Raw genomic sequence first — 22,591 nt, 5'->3', positions numbered from 1 at the left:
AAAAAAAATGGATCAAGACTCTCAGAATAACTTGTGGTTGACACTGGCATTGGTATATACTCTGGAGACTTGAATCTGTGGACTGGCCATGTGCCTGCTGGGCCCTGAGCCTCAGCAGAGTTGCAATACCTACTCTCCCATTCGTTAGACTTACCCGGTCAGCTAACAGGGAGGAGAAGATGGTCAACCACCACACCAGGGAAGCAAGAGTGCCTACAACTGCAACCAGGAGAATCGTATCCATCAACCATGTGGGATCTAAGCCCCCTCTCAAGTTAGAGGTGGAGTGGACATCACCATCCCAGGATCCACAGGATGGAGGATTAAAATATGGATTAGAGTGGACTTACTGGTATTCTATTATAGAATTATTGGGACTCTAGCAATTGAAGAAACCGTATCATTGATGTGGAGACAGTGGCCATGGGAGTTACTGAGGGCAGCGAAAAGAAAGAAGAGATGTGCTGTGGGGGCACATCTGGGACTTGGAGTTGTCCTGAATGCTAATGCATGGACAGATGCTGGACATTATATATTCTGCCATAATCCACTGAATGTACCGGGGGAGAGTGTAAACTACAATGTAAACTATAATCCATGTGGTGCAGCAGTGCTCCAAAATATATTCACCAAATGCAATGAATGTGCCACAATGATGAAAGAGGTTGTTAATGTGGGAGGAGTAGGATGGGGTGTGGGATATAAGGGAACTTCTTATATTTTTTAATGTAATATTTTTTAAATATTTTTTTAAAGGCAATTAAATTTTTTTTTAAAAATTTGTAACTCTCAGAATATACCTATTTGTAAATAAGTTATATATTACTAATACGATGAAAGATATGGTTGGCAGGTTTGTTTGGTTTTTTTGGCCAATTAATTTCGAGGCCTCTCAACAATTATATCCAGGTTCCCCTCACCAGTTCTTCCAGGCAACATTTCTTTTTCCTTTGACCCCACTAGACTGCTGGCTCAGGGTGGAGACCTAGTAAGGAGTTGTTTTATGCTTAAACAGGCTTTATAATACCTTCTGGTCCTTCAGTCCCATTCTGTTGAAAAATAACCAGCCTCTCCCTCCTGACTCTGCAGTCTTCTGACTCTCAAGAGTGCAGTGTTCTGGGAAAGCATATTCCAGCCACAAGTGCTCCTCAAATTAACAGAGAGCACAGTTTCTGTGAAATGCTCCCAAGGACAAGAAGCAACAGAAAACCTACAAAGCACCAGGACTTTACAGTAGATATAAGTCAGATTAGAAAAAAATCCCAGAGGTGAGAAAAGCCATCCTTAAATGTCTGTAACTGGGCCTGTGACCATATTAGCCACAAGACTCAGAATTTCCTGGCATTGGGAAACTGCTCCAACAAAGGAGTCAAAATAAACAAATGGCCTTCACAATCTTATTTGGGAAATTCTTACAGAAAATCTGATCCATTTGGAGCAACTAAAGCCTAAAGGAGGGAAAGGTCTGTCCGAGGTCACATAGTTTAGAGTTTGAACCAACAACCTAGTCACCAAATTGGCAATGCAGAATGTTCCCCTCCAGATCCTACAGTTTCTCATTGTGTATTCATTCCATCTAGGCATATTTACCCCAAACTCAAAAGTCCAAAACTCCAAAAGCCCCACCCTTACCCATGGAAGTTTCTGTGTTTACTGAAGAGCACTGTGGTAAAGAAGGTTCTAGAGTCAGACGACCTGTGTTCAAATCCCAGCTCCACCAGTTACTCACTGTGAGTCTTCAAACAAGTTTCTTAAGCCCTCTGAATTCCCACTTCCATTTCTATAAAATTAAGAATAACAACTCCTCATAGGGGTTGCTGTGTAGACCAAGTGAGATAAACTATTATCAATACTGTCTGCTCATGAGAAACCCATACCAAAAGGAGAAAACATCGTGATGAGATTGTTATTCCTTTTATTCCATAGACTCTTCCTCTCCCCTCCAGAGGAAGTCTATTGGCAGTCTTCTACTGCTGCCCATTGCTCTTCCTATGAAAGTGAAGATCTGTCTCTCGTGATTATCATATGAACCACGCATGCCATGTTAGCCAAGGCTGTCTAAATGAAAATACTCTGAAATACGTGTTTCATTCCTAGAGCTGAGCAAGCATAAAACAGAGACTTATTTGGCCCAGAATATTTGGAGTGAGGGGAGTCAATCAAGAAAAACAACAGACTGAAAAATGAGCCTCAGGTAGAGTGGCAACGGTTCTGCATCTTGATTGTAATGGTGGTTACACAAGTTTATACATGTGATAAAACTGCATAGAATATAAACACTTATACAACTGAGTGTACAGAAAATGGGTTAAGTCTATTAAATTCTATGGATTGTACCAATGGCAACTTTTTGGTTTTGATATTGTACTGTAGTTACACAAATGTTACCATTAGGGAAAACTTGGTGAAGTATACACAGGAACCTTCCTGTACATTATTTTTATAATTTATAATTATTTCCAAATTAAAACCAAAAGAAAAAAATAACTTCATGGTCTTTTTCGAACTTGATTATAGGATCTTATAACAAGGGGCATTGAAGAATAAGAATTAAGAGGAATATAATCTTTTCTCATGCTCAAACTCCTTAGAGCGATAATTAACTTATACATCAGTATAACAATATCCACCACAAATGCTACAAGAAAGATATTAAAAAATGAAGTACTAGAAAATTAACTTCCTTTAGTTCCTTCTCCTAGATCTCAATACATTCAATAAATACTGAAGGCCTATTACATACAAAGCTATATACTATTAATAGCAGAAAGGACATTTTTATGAAGGTATACTCCCAACAACTCAACTACCTTTCCCTGTTTCCCACATCTCCGCCTTTATGAAGCAGGCACAGTTCCAAAAAATATACAAAAAATAGAAGAGAGAGAGGATTTAACAGGTGAGGCAGGGCCAATATTTGTTCTAAAGTTGTTTTTCACTCACAGGTTAAGAAAGATTTCACTGGCTGTAAGGGATTCAGGTAATTGTACCAAAAACCTCATTCATCTCAAAGCTCTTAGTAGCAATAATTTTCTTTCTGAGTCATCAAGAGTGACTGATGCCCACATTATAACAGCAGTCTCTCGGTGGTAACAGACAGCACACAAGAGTCCAAGGTTTGCATCCAAAACTGAGTTTCTGTCGGGTAGAGAATCTCTGCTGCAGCTCAAATTTTAACTGGAGGCAATTCCACAGGAAAACTCTCAATGGCAGTGAAAGGAGTATAAGTACGGGACCTGGAGTCATGCAGACATGCCTTTGCATACCACCTCTGTTACAGAACGATTTTAGACCAAGTATATAACCTTTCCAAGCCTCAGTTTCCTCATACATAAAATGGGCAGGGGGGAATACTCACCTTATAAGTGAAGACCAAATGAGTTTAAGAATAGAAACTTAGCGCTGTTGAACCCAAGAACACCTACTGCTCTACCTTAACTCCTCCCTATGGTTGGGGAAAGGAACCATGACAAAAGGGACTAACAGCTTTTATTAAAGGTAGGTTTTAGCTGTTAGGCTTTTGAGTTTTTCTCTTTTGCGTGTGAAGAAAATCCTATCTTTAAGGGAAGATAAATTAGGCAGGAGAGAAAGCAATTAGGTCCCATTTATCATCTCAGAAAACTCCAGAAACTATAATGACTGGAGCTCCCTGAGAGTCTAGATACTTGTAACTTTCTCCATCTGTATCTCTTGTTATCCTTGATTTCCAAAACTGGAAAAAGGAAAAGAAAAAAAAATTTTTAAATAAAACAAAACTGGAAAAAGACTAATGGGAAAAGAAAAAAGGAAAAGACTAATGGAGCTTCTCTTTGAGAGCAATGAGGAAGTGGAAAACTGAGGAGACCACCTTTCCCCATGTCCCCCGTCTGGCAGGCTTAGGGAAGAAAGGTCAGTCCCCAGGAATGGAGTGTGCAACAGACACTCCAAGAAGGAGCAAGGTGGCTGAGCCCCTGAAAACTGGCCAAGCATGAAGAGGACAAGTTGCAGTCCTGGCAGCACAGCATAACAGGCAGGCCCCAGGGCCTGAGGTCATTCAAGCCAGAGTCAAATCCCAACTCCACTACCTGCAAAGCTATGTTACCTTGGGCAAATTACTTACCCACTAAGCTTCAGTATTCTTTTCTATAAACTAGGAATAAAAACAGTAACTACCTTAAGGGTTCCCTTAGGAATTAAATAGATAATGCGCTTATCCCAAAGCCTAAAACACAGTAACTACTTGACAGCCATTACTTATTAATTTTTATTATTATCATCAGGATATGATGTTTGTCCTCCAAAACCATATACTTCAGGTCCCTGAACCCCACAACCCCACTTTCCAAGGTCCCAACTGTGTTCAAGATGACATGCTACAATCCCAGGTGCTGTGTGACTATTTCTCACTTCCTGGGTAACAATGCCATCCATATAACCTCTATGGATCCATTCCACCAAATATAATAATAAGATTTAGATAAAAAAGAGGTAGACCTGACTCCCTGTTCTCCATATATATGCAGAGAAAGAGAGAAAGGGAGAGAGAGAGATCCATAATCTCTTATCCAGTTCAAATTCAGTCCTCTGCTTATTACATCTCAATAATATTTCTGAAGGGAAATCTGGCAATGAGTCAAGAGGCCAGAAAAGTCATAAACAGCTGAAATCACCCTATACCTTAAAATGAATTAAGGGAACAGTACAGAACTTTGCTCCATGGGAGCCATTACAGATTTTCCCATGAACAGCCTCACCTGTTACTTCAGAGATGAATTCTTGGGACCAGTCAGTCTCATTATAATCCTGAGTTACATCCACAGCATCTCCAGCTGCAAGAAACTCCTGGGCCCAGTTCTCAGACAAGGCCAAGTCTGCCACACCAGGGGCTTAAAAGAAAGAGAAAGACAACTAAAAAAGAAGAAAGGAAATACATATTCCATCACACGGAGGGACCCTGAGGGCTCTATGTCCCTTTTATCTTCTGCATCTCAGTTCCACAGTGCTGTCAGCATCCAAATACAAAATCCCTTTGATCCTGCCTGCATGTAAAATAGCAATCTCCTCTCCTACCAGACTCTGGACCCACCTCTTTGGGGAGCCTGGCGGAAGTTGGACTGTTCAATCTCCTGCATCTCTGCCAGGAGGTCATCCATCTTGAAGGTCTGAGGGGCACGGGACACAAGAGCTGCATTCTGGTCTTGCAGGAATTCGGCCACCAACTGTCAGAAGAGAGGCGGCAAAATTAACCCACAGGGTCAGGAGGCCCCAGCAAAAGAAAGGGCCCTGAGGGATACAAGGAAATGGAAACCAGAAAAGAGAGACATATAAAGAAAGATAAACATTTTCTCTACAGATTTCCATAGATTTAGAAACACTCGAACAATACGTGAAAAAATGAAGCATGGGAGCTAAAGCAAATGTCATTAGGGAGGAGAGTCCAAAGATTGAAATATGGGAGAGCCAAGTTTAAAGGTCAAAAACACAACAGGCAAGAGAAAATGTGGCAGGAATGTTACATTTACCTCATCTTCAGAGGCTGCTCCCAAAGGCTTAGAGACCTAAGACAGGGAAAAAAAAAAAAGGAGGCAATAAGGGACAGCGAAGATCAGAGGAAAGCAAGTCGCTAAAATTCTGGCTCTACCATTTACTAGTTACGTGACCTTGGGCAAGTCACATAACTTCTCTGGGCCTCAGTTTCTTCATCTACAAAATGGTAGCCTTCACTATATATATAAAGAAGTACAGTGCTTACTACAGTATTTAGGAAACACTCATTAAGTGCCAGCTACTATTCTTTCCAGCACAGTAGAGAAAGCAGTTTATCCCAAGGTGTCCACCACTTGGGCTTTCCACCTCAAGAACACTCACCGCCTCGGGGGCTGGGGTTCCAGGGGGCCAGGGGCCAGGCCTCAAGCCCTCCTGACGCAGGGCCTTGTCCTGGGTGAAGTGCCCGGCCAACTTCATGAGCGGGTTGGCGCCCCCGCACTCGGCCTCCACCAGCTCCCGCATCGCCATGGTGACCAGCCGCTCTCTGATGGGCAGAGAAGGTTTGCAACTGGGGTGGGGAAGCCAGACCCGTCCCCCCAAGCCCCAGCTCAGCCTGCACTGCCCAGGCTGCTCCACCCCTGCGCCCTTTGCTGTGGCCCCCACCTCTGCCTAAGAGTCCGAGGAGGGCCGGGACCCCCTCTCGCCCCACTCAAAGGCCACCTCTTTCAGCCTGGGCCTCTCCCGCGGCCTCCGCGTCTGCGGTCTCAGGAGGCGGGACCCCGCCAGCAGCCGGCCCGCATTTTGGGATCTGGACCCCAGGGGACTCCAGGGGGCGCTTCCCCAACCAGGGGCATTGGTCGAGCAAGAGAGGGCGGGAGCGCCACTTGACGGGAACCCCAGTCCCCAGACCCCCGTCGCCTGGTGAGCACCGCGGGAGGGGCCACCCCCTCCCCTGGCGTCACCTGAGCCTCCGATCCCCCCGCTCGGCCCGGTCCCGACCCGCCCCTCCCGCTCCCCCGACCACCCCATCTCCCCCGCTCCCGTCGCCGCTCCAGCTCCGCCCCCCGGGGCCCACGAGGACGCGGCAAGGGCGGGGAAAGACGGGAATGCGTCCACGCGCCCCCTGGAGACCCGTGCCCACCACAGGAGCCTTACCGCAGACCTGCCGCGGCACCAGGTGCGGGCTGGAGGGGGAGGGGGGCGGGAGCCGGGGGGGGGGGGGGGCGGGAGCCAGGGGGCGGGGCTCACGCTTAAAGGGTCCCTGACCGCCGCGCGACCGTCGCCGCCCGGAAGCAGTTGAAGAGGCGGGGCTTTAGGACTGCGGTGCCGCGAGATGGAAGTCGCCTCAGTCTTAAAGGGGAAGGGCTCCTTAAAGGGGAAGTCTTGGAGCGCCGGCTCTAGGTTCGCGGACACCAGAATTTGTTTCAAAGAAAACTCAAAGAAGAATGGAGCTTGGGGGGGGGGGGGGGGGGAGGTTGCTTCTTGGGCTTTGGGAGAAAGCCGAAAGCGCAGAGTCCTGGCTTAGCTCATCCTGGCTCTTCCTGGGGGCGCAGTGTGACCTTTCCCTTTTCCAGGCCTCAGTTTCTCCTTCTATGATGGGATTGGCCAGTCTTCCTAAGCCCTGGAACAGGTAAAAGAAAAACCTTAATACGGGGGCTCCGGGAATCAAATCCGGGGCTTCCTCCAAGCTCCCAGTCTGCCCCCTCCCAAACTCCCCAACGGGACAGCGTCACAGTCTCCATGGAGACGAAGACCTACCCCCCCAGTCCTTCTGCCACCTCTGCGTAATGGGGAAAATAGCACTGAATGATGACAAATTCCGGAGACTAAAATAGGGTCCAACGCATCCTGAGACCTCGAACTGGTAACGTACACAGGTGCAGAGTGAGTCACTCCTCCCCTCCCCTCCCTCCTCGCCACTGGTCAGGGTCACCTCGGTGGCCTTATTCTCACCACTCCAACTGGGAAAGAAAAGACACGCTGTAAGATGCTTTCAATTTTGGAATACGAACCCAAGCCTCAGGCCCCACCATCTGCCAGGGACTTGGCTCAGGTGTCAAACCTCAAGGTCACTGGGAAACAAATCCTGATACCTCACCTGGCTCCAAGACTAAGGGAGTGTGATGTCAGGTAGAAGGGCGAGAGGGGCTCAGAGCTGCTGGTAGGAGGGCAAGTCCCAGACTGAAGGACCTGCCCAGCCCAGAGTGCAGAAGAGGAGAGAGGCAGACAGCAGGTGGCGCCCTGGGCCAGCTAGTTGCTGGCTGTCCTGCACCTTTCAACAGCGGAAGCCCCAAGGGACGGGAGGGACTTAACTGTGTAAATGCATCCATGGGAAGATAGAGAAGCTGCCCTGACATCTCTGGGGCACAGAATGACACCACAGGCCTGAAGACTGTGCAACATTTCTCCTTTTACTTGTCTTTTCATTGTCCTTCGGAGGCCCTGATCCCACTACCCCTTTTCCCCTGGAGCACTCAAACCCTGATCTTTGGGTGTCCACTGTTCTCAGGCTGCCTTAATAAGGAAAATACCTAATTCCTGGTAAACCAAACCACACCAAGAGAAAGGGATGTCCTCGGAAAGTGTGTACTTTAAAAATGAGGACCCCCGAAAAGGGTAATGTATGACTGTAAGCACATGACATGGTAGAATTTCAGATCATCAAGTCAACCAGAGAGGGCTTTCCAGAGCCACGGTAACCACACCACACACACGACCTTCTGCTCTGCTAGGAGTTTAGCAACTGATTAGCAATAACTCACTATGTGCCTTGCTCTTGGGAGAATGATATTATCATAATTGATGCTTATTGAGTGCTGACTAAAATGCAGGCACTGTGCATTTTATGAGCTCACTTTGTGAGCATTGGCACTTTTTATCTTCATAATTTGCCTATGAAATAGGTATTTCTAACCCCATTGTAGCAGTCTGATATTATTTATGAATTCCAAAAGGAAGGATTATGTTTGTAAACTGGTCTTTTCCTCTGGGTGTGATACCTTTTGATTGTATTAGATTCAGCAGAGATATCTGATTAAATTATGTTAAGATTAGGGCTTTGATTCATCCGCTTGAGTAGGGCATAACTCAGGGTTGAGTCTCCCCCCAGGGGGGCTATATAAATGGGCTCTCAATCAAGAAGACACAGGAAGAAGAGAGAGAACTTTATCAGTTTTGATCCTGGAGCCCTGGAGAGAGCTGAGCCATTTACCTGATAGTTTTTAGCTGAAGATATCAGAGCCCTGAGCAGAAAGAAATGAGCCCTCCAGCCTTCAGCTGATCGGGGAGAAGCTGGGCCCACGACCCTGAAGAGGAAGAGGAAGGCTGAACCCTCGCAGATATCGCCCGCCATCTTGCATCAACACGTGGCAACAGACTTTGGGTAAGAAAGTACCTTTTATGGTTGAGTTGGACTCTTTAGGGCTTTGTAACTGTAAGCTTCTACCCCAGATAAATAGCCTTTATAAAAGCCAACAGATTTCTGATATTTTGCATCAGCACCCCTTTTGGCTAACTAATACATGTTCTAATAAAACTTTGTTTACGGACACTTAAATTTGAATTTCATATAATTTTCACCGTCATGAAATATTCTTTATTTTTTTTAACCATTCAAACCCTTTTCAACCTCCAGTCCATATAAAAACAAGCAGCAGGTCATGGTTTGTCAACCCCTAGAGGATCTGGTGCCAAAGTCCATTCTCTTAACCACTTTTATTTTCTCTTTTAGAAATCGAATTCCCTTAAATCATGGGTTCTTAACCAGGGGTCCACAGATTTCACAGATTTCAGGGGGTCCATGAGCTTGAACTGAAAATTCAAAAAATCATTATCCTTGTGGGGACATGTTGGTGCAGGTGTGATATATTTATTAAATATAAATGTGGACTTAGTAAGGAGTCCATGGAACAAAAAAGATTAAAAATCCCTGCCTTAAATATTTAAACTACATGGGTACCATATATATATATATAATATTTAGATCGATCAATATTGTCTAAAGAAAAAGAGGGCTAAGCCTATTAAATAAAAGTAGTCACTAGAAAAGAAACCTTCCTAGATGTCAGAAGAACTACAATTTATACAAAATTAAAGAAAATAGATCAACAGTAAAGGCTACATATAATATATTATACTATATTACTCCCTAGTTGTTGTTTTCTTCTTCTTACCTATACCCAGCCACATTATCCTATATAGCTCATCAGAGGTTGTGAAGTTGTTGCAGCAAAGCCAGGAGTTCTGAACCACAGAAACACCCAAAACTGGCACTCCAGAGAGGAACAGTGGAGGAACAGATTTATTATGTGCAGGTCCAAAGGAGAGTCAATCTCCAAATTCTGAGCCCCATTTTTCAGTTTTCATAGGTTTATATAGGATTTCAGGCAGGATCAGCATAACTTTTGTTCACTGGCTAACGCTTGCTAGGCAAAATTTTGCAAGTAAGAGGGTTATAGAGGCAGAATGCAGCTGCAAGTTTGCAAGCTGATTTACAGAAGCGGGGGGCGGGGGAGTCACTCATTTGATATCTTCCTACTAGGCCATGTTTACACAAGCTGATTTACAGGAACAGGGGCAGGAGTTATTTATTTGATATTCTGCAAGACCATGCCCTCACATGCCGATCGACAGAAGCAGGGGCAGGAATGACTTGTTAGATATTTTTGCAAGGTTATGCTTTTTATTCCTCAACAATCCCCCCTCTGACGTCCCTATACACTTTTTATAGGGCGTCACTCATGCTAAGTGGAAAACAACTTAAGGTAGTAAATTCTACAAGACACAAGTATACTATTAAGATTAGTGTCCTTTCAGCTACACTCCAGTCTCTGGGAGCTGTAGCTGCCAGTCCAGTCCCAAACAGCAAGCCAAACAGGCCAAAGAGGAGTAGGAACCAAAGGAAATAGGAGCCCATCTAGTCAGGTGATGGCAATTCTCAGTGGCTCCAGGCAATTCAGATTTTCAAGGGACAGTCAGGTACGGGGTGAGTTGTCCAGTTGTTTTGTTTCTTGTTGGAGTGTGCCCTTTTAACTCAAGTACGATGAATCCAAAGGCTAATACCTGAAACTTTGAGAGCAGTGGGGGTTACAAGGATAACAGCATGCGTGCCCGTCCAGGTAGGTTGGAGGGGCTCTTTTTCAGTTTTTGTGACACATACCATTAAATAGTTACAACCATGATTAACAACATTGTACTTTTGTCTAACATTATGTTGAAACATTGGTAGATTTCCAGAAATTTTATATACTCTTTAAGTATTCATATGAACTTTTCACTCATACAACTTTAATTAACAGAGGGGTAAATAATCTTTTTGATTTTATAGCACTTTTAAACACTTTCCACTTAACTTATAACATATTAAAGGAAAAGAACAAATCTTTTGCAATAGTTTGAAATAAAAAGATATTTTTCAGGATCTGATTTTGAGAAAGCAGGTTTGAACATTATGTTCCTTAAAAAGAGATGAGACTTGTTTTTTTTTTCTTTTTTTAGAAAACCAAGGAAATGATAAGGTTAAAGTACAAAAAGCTATTTTGATAAAAACAGACTTTCTTTGTATACTGATTATTCAAGAGAAAAATTTTTATAAACTTTTACTAAAACAGACTAATGACTTGAGAAACTTTGTCACAGTATACCATTTAATACTAAAGCTTTTAAAATTTTATAGATAGACCCATCAAATCTTACTTAACTTTAACCATAAAAAAATGCCTTTTTCACAAACCTTCTGCACTTTCTATATTCATTCAGGTTTTGTTCCACATTTTACTCTTTCTTAATAACCAATCATTTTATTTTAGGACAAAATTATGTTCTGTTTCCATAATAATAAAAACACATTCTACACACCCTACATACATAAGTTACCAAAATGATTTTGGGAACTGCCTCTTACAACATACAATTATCATTAACACTAAGTAAACTTGTCAAAATAATGGTTCAGTTTGGTTATATGCAATTATAACTTTTTTTTATTTTAAATACCTCATGGCATGCAATACTAGAAACAGTCTTTCAGAAACAAGTTGTCAGGGGAGACTGGCTGCCAATAAGTTGTTATAAAATTACTTTTTGTTATTATCAATTCAGTTTGTTGTTGTTGTTGTTGTTACCTAAATTAGGTTTCCTAATGGGATGGGATCCCGAGACAGGACAGTTTCGTGTGTTTGGGCTAGGGTTTTTCCCAACTGCTGGAGGGTGAAATCCTGACTAGTCTCTCCTAGGAGTCTGAGATTTTCCTTGAAGGTTTGAATAATTGGTGGTAGTCATTTAAACAGAAATTTAAAAGGTGAAAAGCCTGAGGGTCCTGGGGGTGTAGTCTGACTTTAAGGAGGTCTAATGGGATTTGATTTACTCATGGGAGGCCAGTTCTTTTTATTTTATTTTTTTTTACAGACCTCAGCTAGGGAGGTTTTGAGGGTTTGATTTATGCATTTTACTTTCCCTGAGCTTTGGGGCCTATATGCTGTGTGGAGTTTTTACTCAATTCCTAACATTTTGCTAGCTCTTGGACAATGGCCGACGCTGGGCCATTGTTGCTGCTTATAGATAAAGGTATCCTGTGCTGGGGAACTATTTCTCAGAGCAAAGCTTCAGTTACTTTTCTTGTTTTTCAATGCGGGTGGGAAAGGCCTTGACCCAACCCAAGGAGGAGCACATTATTAAGTACCTATACCCTTGACTTGGTTTTATTTCTAAAAACTCCGTTGTTAAGTTTTTAAAAGGGCAGTTTCTGTGTGTTAGATGCCGGCCGGGGCCTGGGGGTCCTGCGAGAGGTTGTTCTCACCACGGGTTTGGCACCGGCTGCCAACAGTGGTGCAGAGCGAGGTCATCTGGGCCATGTAGAAATATTTTCTGAGCAGGGCCTTTAAAGCAGTTTTTTTTGTTTTTTTCCCAAGTGTGTGAGCTGGTGGCACTGTTAAACAAGGGTATAAGTGGCCCCCTCTGGGATGAAGGCCAGGCCATCTGGGAGTAGCCAGCCCCCCTCCCCTTCTTTGCCCACTCCTGCTTCCCCGGGTACAGTTCAGTCTTTCAATGCGTTGTTTTAAAAGGGACAGGCGAAGCACCAGGGCTTCAGTTCAAGGGCCCCCTTGGTTGCCTCTCTAGCCGCCCCTTCAGCCAGTGCATTTTCCCCAGCAACTGCATCCGTGTTTTTTTTGATGCTCCCGACAGCACATGACAGCGACCCTGCCTGGCCTCCAGACCGTTTTCAGCAGTTGAAGGATTTTGTTTTTTTGTGGTTTTTTTTCCTGCAGTTAGGAGTCCCTTCTCCTTATAAATTGCTCCATGGATATGTACAGCAGCGAATGCGTATTCAGAGTCAGTGCAAATGTTTACCGTTTGCCCAGTGGCCCGTTGTAGGGTTTCAATTAGTGCCCAGAGTTCTGCTCGCTGTGCAGACCACCCCCTAGGTAGGGGAGCCGCCTTCACTACTTACTTAGCTGTGGCGACTGCGCACTTAGTAAGCCTCTCCTCACTGCTGACAAAACCACTGCTGTTTGTGAACAGGGTTTGATCTGGGCAAGGAAGTGGCCGGTCCTGGAGGCTGGGGCAGCCGGTACACACCTTCTTGTCACTTTTGCACTGTTGCACCCAGGAGTTACTCTTTCAGTCGGCAGGAAAGTGGCAGGATTTAGGAAAAGAGGTGGGGGAGTTGTTCTTTATTATGCTTTTTATTCCTGAACTAAGTGAAGACAGATAAAAGGAACAATACAATGGCAGTCATATAAAAGTATCTCGAATTCAGGAAGCTTCAGCAAAAGGATTGGTGGTGACCAGTGAATATGCTTAACTATAAAATAAGTCCAACACAAAAGTGAAAATATATGCACATTTTATATAGTATACATTTATATATAAAAACAGTAAATATATCAAAACTAAGACTCGGGACATCCAGCAAGATGGCAGTAGGGTAAGGAGCTCCTAGAGTCAGCTCCTGCTACAGGGCCCAGGAGATCAGAAGAGCATACTGTCACATCCTTCAAGGAATGGAAGGAAGAGACTGCTCATCTGCAGAGAAGATTCATAAGTAGAGCGCTCCACACCTTGGAGGCCGGTGCCCATCCTCCACTGGAGGCACAAGCCACCTAAGGAGCTGTTCCGTGGCTAGAATTGAAAGCTCCACTTTCCCAAAATGGGGAAGGAAGAGATGGTTGGGCACCAATTTCAGCTACTGATGAGTAAATTCAGCAGGCTAAAATATAATCCTAAGAACAGCTAAAGTTTGAGCCTGTCCAAGTTAGAAAGAGGCCAGAAGCCACCATCTTAACTCTGTGCCTGGCATGAGGAAAAGCAGGGCAGACTGAAAATCCCAGTGCTTGTGGGGACTGGCTTCTTTCCATCCAGGTCAGATTGCAGCTCTAGCCTAGGCCCCAGCCCCACCTCTGGGAGGAAGGAAGCTGTGAGGACCTGCACCAACCTCTCCAGGAAATTACTGGCCAAGCCACGGAGGCCAATGATTGTCCTAGTTTGATGGTGCAATATGTCCAGGAGGTCTTCTATGGCTGGAATTGGAAGCTCCATTTCCCAAAAACAGGGGAGGAGGAGACAATTGGCCACTGATTTTGGCTACTGATTGGTGGACTCAGCTGGCTAAGGTGTGACCCTCTGAACAGCTAGGGTTTGAGTCTGTCCAAGTTGGAAAGAGGCCAGTAGCTGCCATTTTTACTCCCCCCCTACCCTAGCCTGAGGGGAAGCCAGGACCGAAAATCACTACCTCTGGCAGGGAGGAGGCTAGCGGGACCCCCGCAGCCTATCCAGGTAACTGCAGATACCTTTGACTGGCACAGACTGAATAATCAGATGTCTACCAGGGCAACTGCAGTCATCTTCCACCCACACTGCATAGATTACTGCCCACACCTGCAGCTTTATCCCTGCCCCAGGCAGGGGAGAAAGGAGCCTAAAGCCTCATCAGTCTCTGTGGGCAACTATAGTCTAGGCCTGCACGACTTGGATTATTCCACACAGCTGTGACTCTGTCCTACCCCTGGCAAAGAAGAAAGTTGGGAGAAGCTTCATTGGTCCCTGGGACAATGAGGACAGCTTGAGCCTCTACAGCTTATAGCACCAAGTACATCCTTGGTTCCTACTGCACAACCAGCAAGGGAGAAAGGGCAGGAAGCCCTAAACTGAAAAGAAAAACTGCACTCAGAATAAATACTTTAGTAGGCCGGATGTCAAGACACCAACAAAAAATTACAATCCACACCAAGAAACAGGAAGCTATGGCCCCATTAAAGGAACAAGGTAAGCCTCCAGATGACACAAAGGAGTTGAGACAACTAATCATAGTTACTCAAACAAATCTCCTTAATAAATTCCATGAGATGGCTAAAGAGATTTAGGATATTAAGAAGACATTGGAGGAGCACAAAGAAGAATTTGAAAGCATACATGGAAAAATAGCAGATCTTATGGGAATGAAATGTGCAGTAAATGAAATTTTTAAAGAACATTGGAATCATAGAATAGCAGATTTGAGGAGGCAGAAGAAAGGATTGGTGAGCTTGAAGAAAAGGCCTCTGAAAGTGAACATACAAAAGAACAGATGAAGAAAAGAATGGAAAAAATTGAACATGGAAAAAATTGAACTTAAAGACAGCAAAAGGCATGCAAATATATGTGTCATGGGTGTCCCAGAAGAGAAGGGAAAAGAGACAGAAGGAATATTTGAAGAAATGATGATAGAAAATTTCCCAACCCTATTGAAGGACATAGATATCCATGTATAAGAAGCAAAACATACTCCCATCCAAAAAAGTCCGAATAGACAACTCTGAGACACATACTAATCAGAATGTCAAAGGCCAAAGACAAAGAATTCTGAGAGCAGCAAGAGAAAAGCAATGCATAACATACAAGGAATACCCAATAAGATTAAGTGCTGATTTCTCACCAGAAACCATGGAAGCAAGAAAACAGTGGTGTGATATATTTAAGATACTACAGAGAAAAACTTCCAGCCAAGAATCCAGCAAGACTGTCTTTCAGAAATGAGGGCGAGATTAGAATATTCACAGATAAACAGAAACTGAGAGAATTTTTAAGCAAGAGACCAGATTTTCAGGAAATGCTAAAGGGCGTAGTAGAGCCTGAAAAGAAAAGACAGGAGAGAAAAGTCTGGAATAGAGTCTAGAAATGAAGATTATATCAATGAATGTAACTGAAAGTGTCAAAAGAGTGGGAAAAATAAAATATGAGAGAAAAAAACTCAAATAGGAATAAACTTAACCCATGATGTAAAGCACTTGTATTCAGAAAACTACAACTCAATGTTAAATCAAAGAAGCCCTAAATAACTGGAAGAACATTCCATGCTCATGGATTAGAAGACTAAATATGAAGACGTTAGTTCTATTCAAATTGATATATAGATTCAATGCAATCCCGATAAAAATTCCACCAGCATTTTTTTAATTGAGAACATGATTATCAAATTCATTTGAAAGGGTAAGGGGTCCTGAATAGCCAGAAACATCTTAAAAAGGAAAAGCGAACTCTCATCTCCAGACTTTAATTCATATTACCTAGCTATTGTGGCAAAAACAGCAAGGTACTGGTCTAAAGACAGGCACATAGACCAATGGAACCAAACTGATGATTCAGAAACAGACCCTCACATGTATGGTCAAGTGATCTTTGACTATCTTATTAAACCCACACATCTCGGGCAGAACAGTTCATTCAACAAATGGTGCTGAAAGAACCAGATATCCATAGCCAAAAAAATGAAAGAGGACCCCTATCTCACACCTTATCCAAAATTTAACTAAAAGTGGATCAAAAACCCAAATATAAATGCAAGAACCATAAAGCTTCTAGAAGAGATCGTAGGAAAATACCTTCTTGCCCTGGTGGTAGGTGGTGGATTCTTAAAGGAGATAAGAAGAGGACTGAGATGGACTACTGACATTCAATGTATGTAGAAGTTTTAATTAGCTTTAATGTAAAAGTGGGGAAATGTATAGAGTGGGTGGTAGCACATAGTGAGTAACAGCTAGTTTATAAATGGAGCTGTGGATGAAAATGGTGGTCCAGGGATGTAAATGCCAATTGACAGAATACTAGAGAATAATCTAGGAATTGGATAGCACAGAAAACCAAGAGGTGGACGAGAATTGTGGTTGATGGTACAGATGCAAGGGTGTTCTTTGTGAGCTAGAGCAAATGTGCATCACTACTGTAGGGTGGTGGGAATGTGGAGAAGCATGGGAAAATTACAACTGGAGTGACCTATGGACTGTGGTTAGCAGTAATAATGTAATATGCTTGCATCTATGCTAAAGATGTACTGTGTTGATAATGGGGCAATATGGAGAATGTATGCCAAATGTATACTGTTGACGTGGTAACAATCTGATGATATTATTTTATCTGTAACAAATGTTCCACCACAGTGTGGTGTGTTGATGGATGTTGTTTGGGAATTCTGCATATGTGCATGCTGTTTTATAAGTTTACTACTTCTGTCATAAAAAATATATTTAAAACATAATAGGGTGGGTTGAGGGGAAAATACACCAAATGTAAGATAAGGACTATAATTAGTAGTAAGATTTTGATAATATTCTTTCATAATCTGTAACAAATGTCTCACGACAATGCAAGGTGGTGGTGGAGGGTTGACGTATGGGATCCCTGTATAATGTCATGCATGTTTGCTTTGTAAGTCCACAACTTTTACTATACACTTATTGTTTATGTTTGTTCATATATAAATGATATAAAGATAATAATAATAATAGGGTGGGTTGTGAGAAAATACTTTGGGTAGTAGTAATATTTTGACAATGCTCTATAATCATTAGTTTAAAATGTTTAACAACAATGCAAGGTATTGGTGGTAGGGTGAGAGTCCTGTATAATGCTATGTATGTTTGTTTTGTAAGTTCACAACTATTACTATACACTTATTGTTACGTATGTTTATGTGAGAGTGATACACTTCAATAAATTTTTAAAAAATACTAAGCCTGGCAGGACCAAAAGAATACCACAAAACAGGTCATAACCCCTTTAAAAAAAGAAAAAACTAAGACTCAACTTACCTGTCATATCAATATATGTAAATTGACTTAACTCACCTATTAAAAGGAAATTTCCATTTGGATCAGAAAGCAAAACTCCTCTACATGCTACATACAAAAGACATATTTAAAATAAAGTAATTCAGAAAGGTTGAAAACAAAAGAATGGACAAGAGAAACCAAGCAAATTCAGACAAAAAGAAAGTAGGAGTCATAATCTTAACCTCAAACAAGATGAATCCAGGCCAAAAGGCATTAAGTAAGAAAAAAGACATTTTATAATGCCAAAACAACTCCCAGTTGTACAACTCCCAGTGAAGATATAACTTTATAACCATTCAAATAACAAAGCAGCAACTTTCATAAGGGAGAAATAGACCAAAACACACTAATAAAGGGACCTAAATCCCTTTATTAGCGGGCAAAAAATAAGGCTAGAGAATCAATAAAGCAGAGTTCATTGTTATGGATCAAATTCTGTACCCTGATAATAGATAATCTACTTCCTTCTGCTCATGGTACAGTCATGAAAATTGACCAACTATTAAACCACAAAAGAGAGCTATGATATATTCCAAAACCTACACAGGTAACATCATCTGGTAGCAATGCAATAAAACTAGAAAAACATAACCTTAAATACTTATATCAATAGAAAAGAGCATAATTAATGTCCAACTCACTAATTATTTAAATAACAAAACCAATAAATATATTTGAAGTGTGGTTCTTGGAAAACTTTTAAGAAAATAAACCACTAGCAAACATAATCAAGGAGGTAAAGGGGGAAAGCATTAACAGGCAAAATAACAAGGGGGAAATAATCACAGAAATGGAATTTTTATTAAATTATGAGACTACTTTGCATAATTTTGTTGTCACAGGTTGAGTTCCCTGGAAAGCAGACTACTATGGAAATTTGCATCCCAAAGTTTATTGAAGACTGTCTTCAGAATCAACACCTGTGGGGAAGCGAAGACAGTAAGACTGCACAAAGGGAAAAGTTGAGCTGCAATGCAGTCACAGCAAAGCTCTCAGCAAATTTCACAGGAAGGTCTGGAACTGGGATGGCCCTTCGGTTATCTAAAATTGGAATGAGAGAGTCAGGTCTTTGAACTCCTATATTAACCAATCTTTGGCTGTGGCCTTCCCCTCGGAAGGGAGCATGACCTTGGGTGAGGCAATTTCTGCAGCTGAGACAAGTTTCAAAGAAAGTTCCACTGAGACCTGTCTACCACCCACACTCCCAGCAGCTAGGGAATTAACGTTTTTGTCTCTGGGAGTTGTTAGGATGGGTGGCAGAGAGGGTTAGAGGAAGAAAGTATCTTTTCAGCACATCATGCCATTTGCTACATTATGCAAATTAATTTGAAAACCTGGCTGAAATGTATAATTTTTTAAGAAAATATGTTATCAAAACTGACCCTAGAGGAAATAGAATTACAGTAATGGGTCTTCAAATAATCATTCCTTCCTGAATCCATGCCGTTTGTGAAGTCCTCTCCCACATAGATTTTGGACTTGGCCATATGACTTGCTTTGGCCACTGGGACATCAGCAAATACAATACTAGCAAAAGCTTGAAGTGAGCACGTCCAGGGGGACTTGCCCCCCTGGGAATGATGTCACCTTGTGAAGAAGCATGGGCTAGCCTGCTGAAGGCCAAATGCCCAATTTAAAACCAGCACCCACTGACAATCATGAATGAAGGAAGTCTTAGGCCACCCAGCTCCAGTGGAACAGCTGCATGACTACAGTCATATGAGTGACTTAGATGAGACCAGCAGAAGAACAGCACAGCTAATCACAGCCCAAATTGCTGACTCACAAAATTATTTTTTTTTTCTGCTACTACGTTTTGGGGTGGTTCATTCCATTTCCATAGAAAAATACAGTCAAAGAGCTTCTCATCCCCCCAAAATACTAGACCCAGACATTTCACAATGGAATTCTACCAAACCTTTAAAAAGCAAGGGAGGCCAATGCTATTAAACTGTTCCTGAGCTTAGTAAAGTAGGAAAAGCTTCCAAATTTTTATATAAAATGGGTAAAACATTAATACGTGTAGCTACCTCGGAAGCTTTACCTTGGAAGATGGTAGAGCTACAAGAGATCTTTGCTGGTAGAAAAGCTGCCATTGATGAGAAACACCCGTTCTAGGCTATAAGTGAGTGAGAAATAAACTTCTGTATTTTTTAAAATCACTGGGATTTCAGGATTTATCAGTTTTAGCAGCTAGAGTTACATTGATATAAAAAATTGCTACGTTGAAATAGGGTGCTGCCTCAACAAAAATATGTTCCATTAGCTTAGCAGGCAGGCAGTGGTGAGGAAATGTAGGAAGGGCTAGAAAGATGGAGCATCACAAAATACAGTGTTGCAGATACTGCCAGCTGATCACTAAACCCTGTTCCTCCTCAACACAGCTAAACTACATTTCCCAGCCTAATCTGCTGTTAAGGGGAACATATGATTGAGCATCAGCTAACAGAATGTGACTGGAATGATAAGCGCTACTTTAGTCCCTGGCCCCCATATGCCATTCTCCAACTCTTGCCCTTTCCAACTGGAAGCAACCATTCATGCACAGTAACCTTGGAACCCCTGTGCTGAAAATGGCAGAGGCATCAAATGGAAATAGGGTGGGTCTATAATTTTAGAGTGATTACCCCAAGCAAAATAGTGTTCTTAGAATCCAGTCCAATACATTGTACAATCCAGACCCATATTTCCTCAATACCACAGTCCCTTATCTGGAATTCTTGGAGCCAGGTGTGTTCAGTCAATATTCAGAACTTTGGGGATTTTTATAAGGTAATACTAGAGATATAGATATAGGTATAGGTATAGCATAAATTACATACATTCCCCAGCCAGGTTCTCGGCAGTACCGGAGAATCAAGCACATTAACACTACTTCTGCAAAATACATGAATGCTTACTCTGAGATGAAGTCTACAGATAGCCTCACATTCCGTTCAGGGCAAGCTTTGCCACCAAATGAAATTTGGTATCAAACATAAAAAATGTTTTGGTTTCCAGAGCTTTGTGGATTTCAGAATTCCAGGTAAGCCCATCGTTGAGACTTAGAAGTAGCTAGAGAAAAAGAGTAATGAAGAAAATAAGGCTATGCCAGTGACTAGGAAAGTAAACTCGGCTGAGAGGACTCTCCAATCAAGAGGCTGGTATGGCTATGCTGGTCTTCCTGGGGATTCTTCCAGTGCTCCATCATGGACTCTGCAGCTGTGAAGCACCAGCCCTCAGCTGTGTCCTGGACCCGAGCTCACTCCCTCAGAGTGTCTCCAGTCTTCTCTTGACTCTCTCTTCTCTCTTAGATTTCTTTGGATCCCATAGCTGATACATGCTCCACCCTCCATCAGTACGAATATAGTCAATGTCTAATGTGTGTGGGAAAGACTGTTTCCAATTACTTGGGTTTACTAAAATTATAAGTATAAAACCTAGTCTTGCCTCAGCCTTTAAATTCAACTTACTAATTCTTGGAATTCTATTTTTATATTTACTAAATGTGGTTTAAAAAAAAGATCACTTTCACTTGTTCTTTGATCGATGCATAACTCAACTTGAACAGATTTTAATTTCCTTAAAGATTAGTCCCATTTACAAACAGTAAAAAAATTTTAGACTATATTCATATGTTTAACATATTTGATTTTTTTTATCGTGTGCTTCAATTGCCTGATGAGACAGACTTAAAATCCACAAATGCAAAATATTTCTTAAAACTTAAGCAACTCATCAAATTACTTGATTTATCATGTTAAGGTGTTTGATTTTTGTTAAATCTTTTTTTAATATAGATTTATTTTTTATTTATTCACCCCACCCTCATTTGTGCTCTCTGTCTGCGCTCTATGTCCATTCATTGTGTGCTGTCTGTGTCCGCTTGTCTTCTCTTTAGGAGACACTGGGAGCCAAACCTGGGACCTCCCATGTGGGAAAGAGGTGCTCAATCACCTGAGACACCTCCACTTTGTTGTCTTTCATTGTGTTTCCTCTTTTTGTCTCCCTTTTGCGTTATCTTATTACATCAGCTCGCCACACTAGCTTGTCACGCCAGCTCACTGTCTTGCTAGTCTTCTCCAGGAGGAACCAGGAACTGACCTGGGACCTCCCATGTGGTAGGCGGGAACTCAATTGCTCGAGCCACATCCATTTCCCTTGTTAAATCTTCTAATGCTGTTTATAAGCTTATACAATGTCTGGTACTTTTCAACTAAAAATTGTAAGTCTAAAATCAATACATATTTCAAATTGAAAACAAGGCTAACTTAAATTAACACAGATTCTAAAACATACTCTTAAACTTAACTTTAAAATAGTATGATTTACCTCACCACATCTATACTAAATACTATACCTTCTCAGGGTTGTAGTCATTTAGCACACTAAGAAGAGCAGTTTCCCCATCTTAGGACATTTGAGGTTGGTTGTTAAGTCAAAAAATCAATTCCATACAAGGGGCCCTGAATAGCCACACCATCTTGAAAAAGAAAAAAATTGGAGGGCTCACACACCCTGATTTCAAAAATTACAAAGCTACAGTAATCAAAATATTATGGGAGGAACCAGCAAGATGGCGGCAGAGTAAGACGCTCCTAGAGTCAGTTCCTGCTATAGGGTACTTAGTAAGCACCCAGAGCTATCTGGGGCTAGCTGAAGCACCTGTCTGGGGACTTCAGGAGACCAGAAGACCATCCTAAAACATCCTTTTTTTTTTTAAAGATTTATTTATGTATTTATTTCTCTCCTCTCTCCCTGCCCCCCACCCCCCACCCCAGTTGTCTGTTTTCTGTGTCTATTTGCTGCATCTTTCTTCTTTGTCCGCTTCTGTTGTTGTCAGCAGCAAGGGAATCTGTGTTTCTTTTTGTTGCGTCTTCTTGTTGTGTCAGCTCTTTGTGTGGGCAGCACCATTCTTAGGCAGGCTGCATGTTCTGTCGCGCTGGGCGGCTCTCCTTATGGGGTGCACTCCTTGGGCGTGGGGCTCCCCTACGCGGGGGACACCCCTGCGTGGCAGGGGACTCATTGCGCGCATCTGCACTGCACATGGGCCAGCTGCACAC

The 22,591-nt window shown here is 42.4% G+C and overlaps 1 protein-coding gene and 1 long non-coding RNA gene across 9 annotated transcripts in view; one reads left to right on the top strand and one right to left on the bottom strand.

The window, feature by feature from the left end:
* PEX5 (peroxisomal biogenesis factor 5) overlaps window positions 1-6,828 on the bottom strand; it is a 35,990-nt gene extending 29,162 nt beyond the window's left edge. For 5 of the 8 annotated variants that reach the window (XM_058282709.2, XM_058282708.2, XM_058282714.2 and 2 more), the window contains exons 1-5: window positions 6,622-6,696; window positions 5,848-6,010; window positions 5,502-5,537; window positions 5,066-5,198; window positions 4,734-4,865 (exon numbers count right to left, since the gene is read on the bottom strand). In XM_058282709.2, the coding sequence (XP_058138692.1) occupies window positions 4,734-4,865; window positions 5,066-5,198; window positions 5,502-5,537; window positions 5,848-5,994 (448 nt within the window). In that variant the 5' untranslated portion in view covers window positions 5,995-6,010; window positions 6,622-6,696. The other 3 variants (XM_058282711.2, XM_058282710.2, XM_058282712.2) reach the window with 3 other exon arrangements.
* Window positions 6,829-6,910: 82 nt separating this feature from the next.
* Window positions 6,911-20,971, top strand: LOC131274786 (uncharacterized). Its single transcript, XR_009182074.2, has 2 exons — window positions 6,911-8,848; window positions 18,392-20,971. It is a non-coding gene; the product is annotated as an uncharacterized lncRNA (long non-coding RNA).
* Window positions 20,972-22,591: the final 1,620 nt, after the last annotated feature.

Source organism: Dasypus novemcinctus, chromosome 20, assembly GCF_030445035.2.
Source record: "Dasypus novemcinctus isolate mDasNov1 chromosome 20, mDasNov1.1.hap2, whole genome shotgun sequence".
Classification (NCBI taxonomy): Eukaryota; Metazoa; Chordata; class Mammalia; order Cingulata; family Dasypodidae; genus Dasypus; species Dasypus novemcinctus.
This window is presented reverse-complemented; position numbering and strand designations above follow the sequence as displayed.